Source organism: Amblyomma maculatum, chromosome 8, assembly GCF_055883805.1.
Source record: "Amblyomma maculatum isolate TAMU_Amacu chromosome 8, ASM5588380v1, whole genome shotgun sequence".
In the NCBI taxonomy this organism is placed as follows: Eukaryota; Metazoa; Arthropoda; class Arachnida; order Ixodida; family Ixodidae; genus Amblyomma; species Amblyomma maculatum.
Genome location: NC_139351.1, coordinates 123,156,684 through 123,170,183, shown reverse-complemented (window position 1 = coordinate 123,170,183; position 13,500 = coordinate 123,156,684). Strand labels below are relative to the sequence as shown.

The window sequence follows — 13,500 nt, the reverse complement described above, 5'->3', positions numbered from 1 at the left end:
CTTTCTTTGTCCTTTGTCTTCGTGTTCGCGCAGTTTTTCCACTGATCCTAATTTTAGAAATATATACAAAAATAGAAAAAAAGGTGTTTCCCCTTTAATGAATCATCCTCATTCTCAGCATAACAAACATGTGCATCAATTGTTTATTGAAAAACATCTCATTTTACCCCCGTAATTGTTAAATGTATATTCACGCAATGTCCCCACGTTTCGGTGACGACATTTTGTGCACTGGTGTCTTTTCACGAAAGGTTCTCTCGTGCATCCTTGGTTGGACGAAAAACTGGCAAGTTCCAGAATGCTTCAAACAACTTGTGAGCTGGTGTGTAGATGCTCTCGACAACCTGGCTTAAGCCTGGGGTTTAACGCTCTTGCCGAATACCAGGCAGGAGGCATGGATGACATTATCGGCGTGCATAAGGTTGTTCACTTCTTTCGCGATACCGTGTGTTGCGGAGAGGCATCCACCACGCAGATCTTGATCGAAAGTTACCTTCAGCGCGCAAAGGAGACTGGTTGAAATGACCAGCACGAGCTTGTTGGTCGTTTCCGTTTTCGTTAAAATATTATACGCAATGGATCAATTGTACCACATGCACGCTCTGCTGGATGGGAGGCGCCCGCGATTACCAAAGTAGTTGAGGATGATGCAGTCAAGGAGGAGGAGAAAGAAAGGTGCGGGGTTTAACCGGATATTCCCGGTTTACCTCCCTGTGTTGCCAGTTTGTTGCATTTTACGGGGGGTGGGGGAGGGGGGGGGAGGCAACGAGATAAAGAGATATAAAGATGAATCTGAGTACTCTCTTATTGCTTGCGGAGAACGTGGGAGGTCAGGTCCGGTTGCAGAAACGCTTGTGCTAGCTGCGTCGTTACCCAAAATGCATCTCGCAATGGCGTGATCTCTGTGTTTCACTGTAGGTGCTGCGCATCTCTATCCCGAAAACGTATGGCCAAGTACATAGAAAAAGTACAAAAGAACAAGTGTTGTTCACGAATTTAATAACGCTAAATATAATAATGACAGTTTGACACATAATCTATGTTCCTGCGCACCACACTTCGTGGATGAAATTCATAATGCTCAAAATCTGGCCTTCGTGTGATGTCCCGCTCTTGTACTTTTATTGCGTAAATTTCTGTACGTGCCTTCCTCCTACTTCAACACCTCCTCCTCCGGAAGGCTTTTTTTAAGCACGAAATAAAGAAGGTATGATGCATAAATGTTTAATGTAAACCATCAGCTTTTGACGTCGCGTACAACAACAAATGACGTATTTATATACAGTGTTGTTACATACAGGCTCTGGAAGTACGCCAACAGTACCGTTTCATGTTCACAGGTGTGCCGTTAGTGGGCTCGAAATACACACACACACACAGCGTGGTCCCACCATCATATGCGAAATAATATTTCTACAACAAAGAGTAGTCGTGAAATGGGAGCCTGATCATTGCAACGCCATTCGCCGGGCCACAGAGATTACACCCGCTATCTATGCGTGTCTAATCACTTGAAAGTGTTCAAAGGTACAACAGACATGTCTGTTCAATGCTGTTTGAACAAGGATATTTATGACAAGTGTCCGCTTGACTCAGAGTCTACTCAATTGACATCAAAATGTTGGAGCACAGGCTTCGACGCTGGCCATCACAAAATGGAGACAGGGGTGGTAGGGACTTGACTGCCCAATCAGACTTGTTTCTAGCACGTGGCTTCCGTGACGCCGGGGTGTGTTTGGTGGTTACTAGAACGCACTGTGAAAGCAATGAACAATTATTATGCGTGTAAAATAAATATTTCCTTTCTGTAATTATCTCTGAAACCAGAAAAAGTAAAATATCCACAGAAAGAAAGTGCTACACTGCCACTCTTCTTAGGATCATGCGAGATTGACAACGTGACCCTCAGGTAGCCCTTTCTTGTACAAAGAGCACGGTACCATCGATTCCTTCCTCTGAAAAAAAAAAAGAAAACAACAGCAAAACGCTCCAGACTCTCCTTTCAACGAAGCTGTCTCCGCATGAACGGGTGGACTGTTGCCTTACTTTGCGAAACATACAGGAATGTATTGCGTCAGAAAGGTTGAATTGCATTGTCTAATATTGTTTCGTTGCTTTTTACAAGTTATTATAGCATACTACCGGAACTGCAAGCAGTGATGTTATGTAACACAGAAGCTCTCATATTTTTACTATTGCTTATTACAAATAATACAACAGACTACCTCAAGTGTTGGAAAAGCATTGATGCTATAGCACGCAGAAGCTCTAAGATTTGTGTTAGTAAAGTTCGAAACTTATATTTTGAAGAAACATGACGCGTTCTTTGAGAAAAGTGATAAATTTTGTCTCCGAACAGCCTTCAGACGCATATTTTAATTAATCCAAATGGAAGGGGAATCTTGCTTCCCTTTCTATTACAAGTACTCCTCTCCTTATATACACACATACAAAGAAAACATTTACAAACACGTGTTAGAAACAAGTTTATAAGTGCAATTCATCAAACCGTAACTCATGAAGCACCGCTTTCCATCACGCTACCTGTTAACAACTGGATCTCTCTGCGCGTCAGCGCTCAATGTTTGCTTTCTAAGCATACCAACATATATACCGAAAAAATAAAAATCAACACAAAATCAAAACAGAAGCAAAACATTTTGACAATTATTCTGCTTGAGGGACAAAAACAAAAGCGCTGCAAAGAAGGTTCGAAATTTGACACGTATTGTCTTCAGTGGTATTAATGCCAATCTTTGTTGGTCTTGGTTTTCGACACCTCGAAAAACAGGCTGAGCGAATTCATACATTGCGCAGTCTGAGGATCGACTTGAAGGCCGTCCTTCGAAGAATCAGCCAATTGTAGCCTTAGAAGTCGCATGAATGATTGGGTTGAGTAAGAAATGAACAATCACGCTGTTGGTCACACGGAACCCCGAACATCAACAGATCACACTTTTTCGCCATCTTCTTCCAAAACGTACCACGGAATATTGCACAAACCACCCACAGGTAAACACGCATTCTGAGCTGTTCACACGTCATCATCTTCTCACTCCGCACTGCAAACTCGTTACAGTGGGTTTCATGGCGTCCACTCTCCAAGACGAACCCTTTTAAGGAACAGGAGCCATCATACCCACTAGTGCTCTCAAGTCATCGCAGCCGCACGGCATTGTTTTAAAATATAACGCTACGCATTCTTGCACAACCGCTTTACGTCTGTATCATGCCTCTCAATTCAGTTGTAACTTTTCGGCTGCTAATTAACAATTTCGATGTTCTAAACACTCTTTCATGAGCTATTCAAGCTTAGGTTCTCGCTCTTCATTTTTCTTTCAGCCATGATGGAGGGCGCACTCTTAATTAGATTTGAGGTCTTTACTGTGTCCTCAAGTGTCCATTTTGCAGGCACCACTGCCAAGGCATGGCATGCAGCACACGGTGACATCGGCGTCGGCGTCGGCGTGCGGCTTGCGCAGGCAGGGTCACGTGACGTACGTGGCTGAGCGTCCCATGCTCACGCTCGTGGTGCGTGTCCTGCTCAGGCGTACATTGGCTCCGTGCCAAGGGGTGGGCGTGCCCGGATGGACGCATCCGAGCAAAGCCTCGCGGAAGGAGTTGCGGAAGGAGCGGGACATGAAGCCGTACACTAGCGGATTCACGCAGCTGTTCAGGTACGACAGAAGGTGGAAGCATGTGCGCAGCGGTTTCAAGTAGGAGTAGTTGAGCGTTGAGACGCCGCCGAACGCCGTCAGGACGTTCAGGATGAGAATGGGCGCCCAGCAGAGAACGAACAGGGACACCACCAGGATCAGCATTTTGATCACCTGTCGGAGACCAAACAGCAGTGAAAAGTTGTCACGTAGCTGGCTGATGTGTCAGAAATGCTTTGACGTGTTCAGGAACTAAGACTATGCTCAAACAGCAGTCTGATCACCTTGGCCGCCTTTTTTTTTTTTTGCCAGTTAATGATTACAAATCAATACCTGAGTTGTAAAAGAGGCTACTGCGAACAGTGAAATGGATGACGGCGAAAAGCACTACTAACGTTGTTACAAATGAGGTCAAGAGTAACAAAACGCATTTTCATAATTCAGTCAGAACGATGCAATAATACTTTGATACTAATTCGACAAAAAGTCAATTTCGGCAGCCTAATTGAAATGCACACAAGTGACAGGCATTGAGATTCATGTTCTGCATAAGGATCGCAAATGAAATGCAAGAGAGAAATATTTAATGGCAAGATGGGGATGAACATCAGATGCGGAAACGTTCCTGTTCTCCTGTTGGTGGGGGTTAATAACACAGCAAATAAAAAGGGAGAGTTTGAAAGAGTATGATTGAAGTAATCAGGAATCGCATACTGCAACGAATTATAGGTGCGTGTTAACATCTCGTCATGTACACACACAAACACACCCTAAAGCTTGCACTTATCGCACGCCTAAATGCTTGAGAGACCGGTCTCCAAAGAGAGATCTTATAACACTTATCTCGTACGCTTTCAAATGTCCTGCTGACCTCTGCAAAAATGATTCCTTTAGGTATAAAGCTGCCAGTCTGGTGAGTCGAGCATTTTTAGCATACAAAGAAAAGATTCATACCTTTTAATCGCACATTAAAGCAGTGCTGAAATTTCAGCTAAATGGAATATCGTAAAGAGTACGAACGTTGATCACCTGGCGAACAGTGTCTTCGTCTGCGCGCGACGGCTTGAGAATGGACGGGTCTCCGTTATGCACGAAAGTGGCCTTCTTTTTTGGCTTCTGTTCGGTCATCTCAGTGGCAACCCTGCAGTGTGGTGTAAAGAAACAATCACGAGGTTACCGATTTTGGACTTTTAACGGACTGCTGCTTGGCTGCAAAACAAAAAGTCAAAGAACAAACTGCAAGATTTATTTCTATGACTAAACGATTACTCAGAATTCGCCTATCCTGATATTGATTTGAAATAGAGAGTCACATAGGCCTCAATAATATGCTTTTCAACATCGGGAATAGCCATTGAAATACAGCACAAACTAACATGAACAACATCGGCCATTGAATATATATATATATATATATATATATATATATATATATATATATATATATATACATTTTGTACAGAGACTACGCAGGGGTTCGCAGATAGTACGGAGAATGAAAAATGACGTTTCTCTTATTCGTCTTCTTCATGTTCTTAAGGGCTTTTGGAGAGACGATAAGTATTGTCATGTTGGAGGTTTTATTTTAAGTTTGATTTAAAAACGTTGTGACTCAATCCGTAATGTTTAGTTGATTAGTTTCACTTTATTTTATGTTTTATTATATAGTTCAGACTATGTGTACCTCGAACACTTTAAGAACTACCACAATTGCGTAAGCGGCAGGCATTGTAAAATATACGATTAATATTGAAGACCGAAAATTCCGACACTTCGGGGAGCGCCTTCTAGGCACTTGCAAAAGTGAATAATGACTTGTAACTTGACACTTTGTTGACAGGTGTGTCTGTAAGCTAAACTGAAAATATAAAGCACAATAAAAACGCAGTGCGGTTTTTGTACATTCTCTTTCTTTCTCTATGTGTGTTTCTTTTTCTCTCCTCGTCTTTATCTTTTTGCTTGCAGAATCGCATTTCCGTTTGTCTCAATCTTTACGTATGCCTCTTTATGTCCGTACCTCTATACATCCGTCCATCTCGGTGTCCGTCCCCGTGTATGTCCTTCTCATTGTCTAAATCTTGGCCCCACTGTGTCAGGCGCGACGAAGCATTTCTACATCTACGAACAATTTTCGCTTTCACCGCTCGCCACGTGACGCAGATGGGTAGCGCAGGTATTTAATGTAGAATAGGGACAAATGCACCTGGTGCAGACACTAACGCACACGTGTGACGTATAAAGCACACTCACGCGGTGCCTGTGGTGAGGGTGGCCCTCTCCCGAACCACCATCCAGAGTTGGGCGCATATCTTCGCGTAGGCGTAGCCCATGACCAGGGTGGGTATGCAGAACACCAGGATGAGCATGTAGATCTCGAAGGATCGCCACGCTCCAGGACTTGCCTCGTCGCGCATGCACCAGTAGGCGCGCCGATGTAGGCCCATCTCCACGTGCACCTACGGGGGCAGACGTAAGAGACTATGCAACAGGGTTCTTAACCGTTCAGAATGTGGTATGCCTGCGCGTTACTGCCACAACGCAGGCTCTTAGGATCAGCAGAGAGATTAATTTTGCGCTAATAATCTTCAGTGTCCACCTTGACTACGGTCTTCAAGAGATTTATAAAACCTGATCGGTGTTTCGTTTGCTGTTAGAGTTCGGAAGAAAAATGTGCTGCTTCTTGGTTTTTCGTGATATTCAAGTGTAATGCGCTTGCTCACAGCCCACTAACTAAAATGTTTACAAACCGCTCGATCAGACGATCACCTTTATTGCAGTTTTAATGAATATTTAATTCCTTCCGACCTCTATTGTCATCGCTCACCTGCACGAAGATGATGGGCAGCGCTGTGAGGAATGCTGCTATCCAGATGAAGATTATCACCCGCCGCGCTTGGCTGAAGGTGCACAGGTAGCGGGACCGAACGGGGTGAATGACCGCGTAGTACCTGGAGTGAGGAGCAGAGAAGGGAGGGAATGATAAATGGTGGCAGTTCAACAGCTCGTGGGAAATTATGACCCCCACAAAGGCGTGAAGGCGTATGATGTAAGCTTCATGTCTGCCAGCTACTATAACGCTACGCCTTATGTAGTTCTGCAATAGATGTTATTTACTTTTAAAGTAGCCATGACATGGTTGTTTGCCGTAGTACAATTTGTACTTAAAAGAAAATAGAATTAAATCATTACCTGGTAAAATAGTGCGTACTACGGCAGGCAGCAGCCGCTGAAACCGAGGAAAGCTAAAAAGCTTGTTACTCTTTTTATATTTGTTTGCGGCGTCGGTCAGTGGGATTTTGCTAGTGATGAGGGAGTAATTACTCACCCGAGTGCAGCAATACGGAAACAAAGGAAACTATACAGCTTTCTCAGAACCTTCGCATGGGTAAAGAAAAAATCGTCTCGGTCCGGTAATTGAACCCGGGACTACCGCCTTTCCGGGGCAGCCACTCTGCAAACTGAACCAACTGGAATTTCAGCAGATCAGATGATGGGACGGCAGTGAATTGATAATTAACTCGCAGTGATGTGAATGGTGCTGGCTGAATATTTCGGAGAATCCCCCAAGGGGGTAGTAGGACAAATTTTTCTTTAACTGCGAACTTTCTGAGAAAGCTGTATAGCTCTCCCTTGCAGCCGCATGGCTGCGCTTGGGTGGATGTCAATGAGTAATTACTCCTTTATTACAAACCTACTCCACCTTGGGGGATTCCCCTGAATATTCGACCAATTTAGTACTTTAGCCATTTTTTTATCAGGTAGATAATTGATAAGAAAGCAGGGACAAAAGACAATTAAGTGCCGCTTGTGGGATTCAAACCTATGACCTCCGTAAACAGCATATGATGCCCCGGAAACAAGCGAACCAGCGCCACATTAGACCAAAGCGGCGGACGTGATTAATGCTCCAATATCGTATTCATCCCGTTGAATGTAACCGAATAGGGAGGACGACAGCCCTTCAAGAATCCGCTCGAGCTAGGTAACGTATTACGACTGCGAAGGTCGACACACTCATTAAGTTATGGCTCAGACAAGGTTAGGCAGGTGAAGCGCTGGTTAGAGAAAAGTGCCGTTCTTCCGCGGTGACAATAACCCGGTTATCAAGAGCATCTGAGGCTGATGATCTCATTATCAGCGCTACTAGGAGCGTTATCGTAGTGTATGTACACGTAAAGCTGCAACTGGCCTGGTGAAGTATCAATGATAAGTAGAGCTCCGTTTGTGTTTTATGCCCTGCAAACAAACAGTAGCTGTTGGTACACAGCTACGTAAATCACAGTATGGCTGAGACGATTCATCTTAATCCCAGCACTTCAAGGAATTTTAACGCTCGCGCAATAAGCATTGATTGGTGTATTTTGTTAAACTGCTCATTGACCGAGTATATGAGTTATTTTAAAAAATGCAGCATACAAAAATGGGTCTGTTCGCAACCTCGCGATGCGAAACAACTCGCGAAGCGTCTATCGAAAGGGTGAAATAAATGTGGCGGTGGGTATTAGTATCTACGGGAAGTGAAGTGCTTTAGTTGCGTTGGATTTGGCAAACATTTCTATCAGCGAAAAACAGTCTACATTTGGGAAATATACGTTTTAATATAGTGTTGCCTTGTATATTTAGAAGTCTTTCGCTGTTGAGGCGACGGAGCAACCGTAGAAAATCATAGTCGGCAAGGCGACGTCACCGCCGCGCTCTTTGCAGCTAAAATGGGTGGAGCCGGAGACGGGATTTTCCTGGTTTTGGCTGGTATTAGGAGACCGCGGTTACAGCATTAATAGTGTGGTTCTGAGCATAGGCAATATTGACAGCGCATCAGCTTGTTGATTTCTGGTTTTTACAAATTCATGACGAGCGACAGCCACACGCCAGCTTCAACAAAGGCTTTTAGGCGCCGTTTTCAAAAGCATTGTATCAAATACCACGAAATAAATTGTACCAAGCATGTTACAAAGTTTTAGAGGCATAGTTTTGGATTTTATAAGAAAATAATACCTGCTACTATTAGTTAGTAGACTTGTTGCTGCTTCATTGTTTATTGTCCATGAGCAGGTTAGAACATTCGGAATAGATATTTTAGACAAGTCTTTGCCAAAGGTCCCCTGTAATCGTTCAATGCGTCTCACTCCTTGTATAGATACAAATATTTCACACACACTTCATTCTCGCGGGAAAATACGTATTCCTTTTAATGACTCTGCTATAAATAATGTTAGGGAGGGCTGCTAGATGTTCTAATTCGTGCCACATAGACAATCCGAGGACTTTCTTCGGCAAATTTTGCTTTAATTTTCATGTTTTAGACCATGAATGTGTACATATATGCGCAGCGTATGTGATGAAAGAGACTAACGATGAGCCTGATAATGTTTAACGATGCTCATTTTCATCCAGAATGTCATATATTGTTCCCCGATCTCATGTTTTGTCTCTGAATACTGCCAGCAAGCTACATTGGAAGACATGGCGACTTCAGCATAGGAAATACCCAACCAGTCATCGGAATAAAAAGAAAATCTTGCTAAATGCATAGAACCCAATGAGATGCACAAATATTATTCAGAAATATTGGCGCCACTATATTACAAGCATTACTTTGCATTCCACTGGGAAAACTCTGGTCATAATGTTTCCCATGCGTCAAGTGATCTAACATCCGCTTTCGCGAGTGTAAGGGCAAGGTAGGCACTGAAACTGATTGCTTCTCTTCTTCTCTACATGAGGTACGGGAGCGATAAATTGATGACTCAGAATGTTTCGCCGCCGGCGCTTAAAGTAGCATATATGTAGTCCGAAAGCCTTGCTGTCAACACCAATGATTATATTGTTACCGGGGGGAACGCGTGGACGACGAAGTGGTGTGGTCGCAGACAACGACGACCGAGGAGCACGTGAAAGATGAAAGGCTGTTCCAGAGGACGACACAGTCAGTGTGAACGCTCAACGACCCTTAAGTCTATGCATCGAGTTCTGCCCCTCGCAGCGCAAGTCTTAACAAATACATCCACGTAACAATATATAGAAACCATCCGCTATCCTTCTTTAATTTCAATACTTCCCCCTTCCCCTGTTCTAGTTAACATTAAGAAGGACATTTCATGATAATTTTACGGTGACAGATTGATCTCTTCTGACGGGCTGCTCAGTTTTCTTAACGTCTCAAGTTAGCGGGTTAAAATGGTCGACGTTTTTAGTTACAAGCGTCCCATCATCGATCTCCTGAGGCCGTGGGAAAAGTGTGAGTGCATATAGACGCCGTTTTATTGCGAAAGCAATACTACTCTAGGTTTCGAGCCTTCAGTGTAGTGCAGCCGGTAGCCACGTCTTACCCACGTGACGCTGCGTATGTCAGAATCAGCCTACTAGGACCCTGGCATTCACGTTACCCCTATAGGCATAGAGTTTCTTACCTTACCTAGAGGGAAAGCTGTGCTGCCGTCTATGGGAGTTTACATGGAGTGTCCAGACGGCCAGTTCAGCCACCATGAGCGCTCAAAGCATCATGGGCCGGAGAGCTACCGAGTGCAGAACTACAACTTTTGGCCAAAACTAATGCAAAGATAAACATTGTTCTACCGTAAATAATGTCCTAAGATCGAATATTGTGACTCTAAATTGCAAAAAGAGAGAGAAGCAGCATGTCAGTGTCATAAGCGATGGCTCTTTCTCCTATTGGCATAGTTTTGAGCAGCACAAATACCAATATTTTGCACTTAATAGGCAAAATTTGAAACAGAAAAACGTTATAAAAATATTTGTGGTTGTGCAATCACTTAAGGAAGTTTTTAGTGGCATTTCGGGAAACAGAAACCATTTATTGGCGACGTCTGCTTTTGCGCCTTCGCTACTATGGCTTTCGCGGTCAATGTACGCACCTTCAAATGATGATGACGACGAAAAAGAAACATCGCAGTAATGCCACTCCACGTACCCGAGAAAACCGACTGTCCCGCAATAAGTAGCACACCGGCCCATGATTCTTAGCGCGCCCATGGTGGCTGAAGTGCAGCGCCCTCAGCTTTCCCTCTAGTTAGTGTAAGGAACTCTATACCTATAGGCCACTAAGGCACGTTCATACGGGTTGGTTAAAGCGGGGCTTTATATGTGGGCTGAGGAAGAAGAAAAAGAGAAGAAGAATGCTCCGTCACCCGCAGCTAATTCTTTCGCTCATGATTTGGTTAAGCAGCGTTGAACCCTTGTACCTTTTTACGTTCGGCGTTGATAATATGGCTTAGCTCCTGGCGAGGGTGATACAAACTGGAAGCTGGCCAATGCATTCGCGTCATTTCAGTACCACGATGAGTGCTTTTTGTACACGGGGCGACTGAAGACAAGCACCAGGCTTTCAACCAAATAGTGTTTACTAAGTGATCTCGGTGAAGGTTTAGTAGTTATAGCCAGGTATGATTTTTACCCTCTGTGATGTATATAGAAGGAAAGAGCAGCGGGGAGAATTGTGTAGAATTTGTTTTTTTTTCGTCATATGTCTATAAAGAAACTGTCGATTGTCTGTTCTAAGTAGGCATATTAGTCACGCGCATGGTTTGCACCCTGGTCATGAACGGAAACCAATAAACGTCCCCTGCGGCAGTCCAGCTGTGCTTAGCATTTCTGAGTACTTTAGTATGTAACACTGCTGAGTAAAATGGTACCGAATATGCGGAAAAAGTAACATATCGGCGAGGAACCCCCTGAGGGGTCTCTTACATAAGAATTTCACGTAATTTGTGTATGGTTTTCTTTAACCTCAGTACTGCGACAATGCTGAATCTGGTCCTCTAAACCATATGAAAAGGTAGCAAGAGTGGAAATGAATGAAATCAGTAGAATAAATTAGTGAATGTACTAGAACCGCGTGAGAATCGTTGGTAAGAAGGCAACTTTCACCGAAGGAGCCATTACCATGCACGGAATGAAGCCTTGGTTGACGCTCTCAGAACATTTTTCTTAACTCACCGCTGAAGCTTACCAGGTATATCACAATTCTCAGCTTTCAATTTGAGGATATATGGTGGTTTTGTCGGCCTTTCTTCTCGAATAAAACGATTCATGAACCCGTGGCTATCTTAGTTGTACGCAGTCATTACCGCAAATGTTGGGCGAGGTTATCGTGAATAGGCGCTTTCTTTGAACATTTATTTACATGAAGGAGCTGCAAGTTGTCGTGAAAATCAAAATTAATCAAATGGCCCTAGTATAGATACCTCACTCAAGACCCCGCTCTGATATCTTCCAGTCGACCAGATAAGCTCAGTTGGTAGAGTGATAAGAAATTTAACAGAGCACGTTTTTGGGCTAGTCGGTCATACATGCTTAAAAAAGGTAATTGCGCTAAAAAAGAAAAGGACGAGAAGAGGACATGGACGGGCGCCCGTCCATGTCCTCTTCTCGTCCGTGTCTTTTTTAGCGCAATTCCCTTTTTTAAGAGTGATAAGAGTCCCCGCTGTAATTCTACTGGTGGTGGTGCCATATTCGATCTGCGTACTAGTACGAAGTTTTTTCAGAGCAGTGTAGCTTTGCATTTTGGATGTGCGGCTGCGCTTTAGTTGATGATAATGAATAAATCACTATACCAGTTACAGACAAAGCACCGTAATACCACATAAGGCTCACTCTCGACAACGGCCATAACATGGTTAACTTGGACAGGGCTTTTACTCGAGGAGGGGAACGTGGAAATATTAGTTGACGATCAACTTTCGACAATGAAGATTTAAATAATCACCAAGGAAGCCCCTTCTGCGTTGCAGGCGCAAGAAAAAAATAATTTCTTTCGCGGTCATACCTTTCGATGCTGAGAAAGGTGAGATTGAGCACGGAGCAGATCATGGACACGTGCTGCACGTACAGCAGCAGCTTGCAGCCCAGCTCCCCCAGAGTCCAGGTATAGGAGAAGAGCTGGCCGAACTTCACGGGGACGCACAGCAGCACGATGAGGAGGTCGGCCGAGGCCAGCGATGCCAGGAACAGGTTGGAGATGGAACGCATGCGCGGGAAACGAGCCACCGTGTACACGATGAGCAGGTTTCCCACCAACCCTAGCAGCAGGGTGGCCCCGTACACGACCGCCGTGGGAACCAGGTCGGCCAGGTCAAAGCGCCACGCGGATTCCTCGTAGTCGTAGTCCTCGGGCAGTCCTTCGTCGGGGAACAAGGGGAAGTCCTCCTCGCTCGAGTTGCTGCCCTCCATCACTGCACGGAGTGTCATTAAGAGTGAGTGTGGACTGCAAGTGGTATCGGACTCAGTAGGAAGGAGACACTCAGACAAGGGCTCGCAATCAGATGCTTCGGAACATAACGGCAGACAGACTTCAAGGTAGGGAATTGATGAAACTGGAAAGAAATACTTTGATTGTAGTAAGTGCCTTCTGTTAAAATCTTTCGGCAAGAATACGGCCAGGAGTTTCTCACATTCTTAAGCTATTGACATTGATAGACAAGTAGCAGGCAGGTTTAGAAACGTTGATATGTGGTCATCAAGACAGATACGAAATGAAGACAGGGACCAATGAAAAACATGCGTATAGCGGCTGCCTTTGTCTCCGGCTTTCGACTATCTTTTAAGCGATATCTTATACAGCTCCTCCGATCGAAAAGGCGTCGACATCGTAGTTGTAGTAGCCAGCATCGCATGTCAGAAATACTGGAGGCTACCTAAAAAATCGTATCATGGTAATATTTGGCATTAGTGATTGATGATTCGTTGGTGTGTGATAGGCGACGATGAGATAATGAAGTCACTATAATTAAGTGATTAAGTGACGAATTAAATAAATAAAAAAATGTGAAAAATGGAGCAAGTGCCCAGAATGTGAAGTTAATGCTAGACGAGGCTAATTACGAAA

General features: G+C 44.1%; 1 protein-coding gene across 1 annotated transcript; it reads right to left on the bottom strand.

The window, feature by feature from the left end:
• Nucleotides 1–3,488: 3,488 nt before the first annotated feature.
• On the bottom strand, nucleotides 3,489–12,845 carry LOC146182435 (QRFP-like peptide receptor). The gene is made up of 5 exons (XM_084576001.1): nucleotides 12,442–12,845; nucleotides 6,481–6,604; nucleotides 5,907–6,112; nucleotides 4,686–4,797; nucleotides 3,489–3,830 (listed from the first exon to the last, which is right to left on the bottom strand). The coding sequence occupies exons 1-5, from the start codon at nucleotides 12,843–12,845 to the stop codon at nucleotides 3,489–3,491; spliced, it is 1,188 nt and encodes a 395-aa protein (XP_084432127.1).
• Between the last annotated feature and the right edge of the window lie 655 nt (nucleotides 12,846–13,500).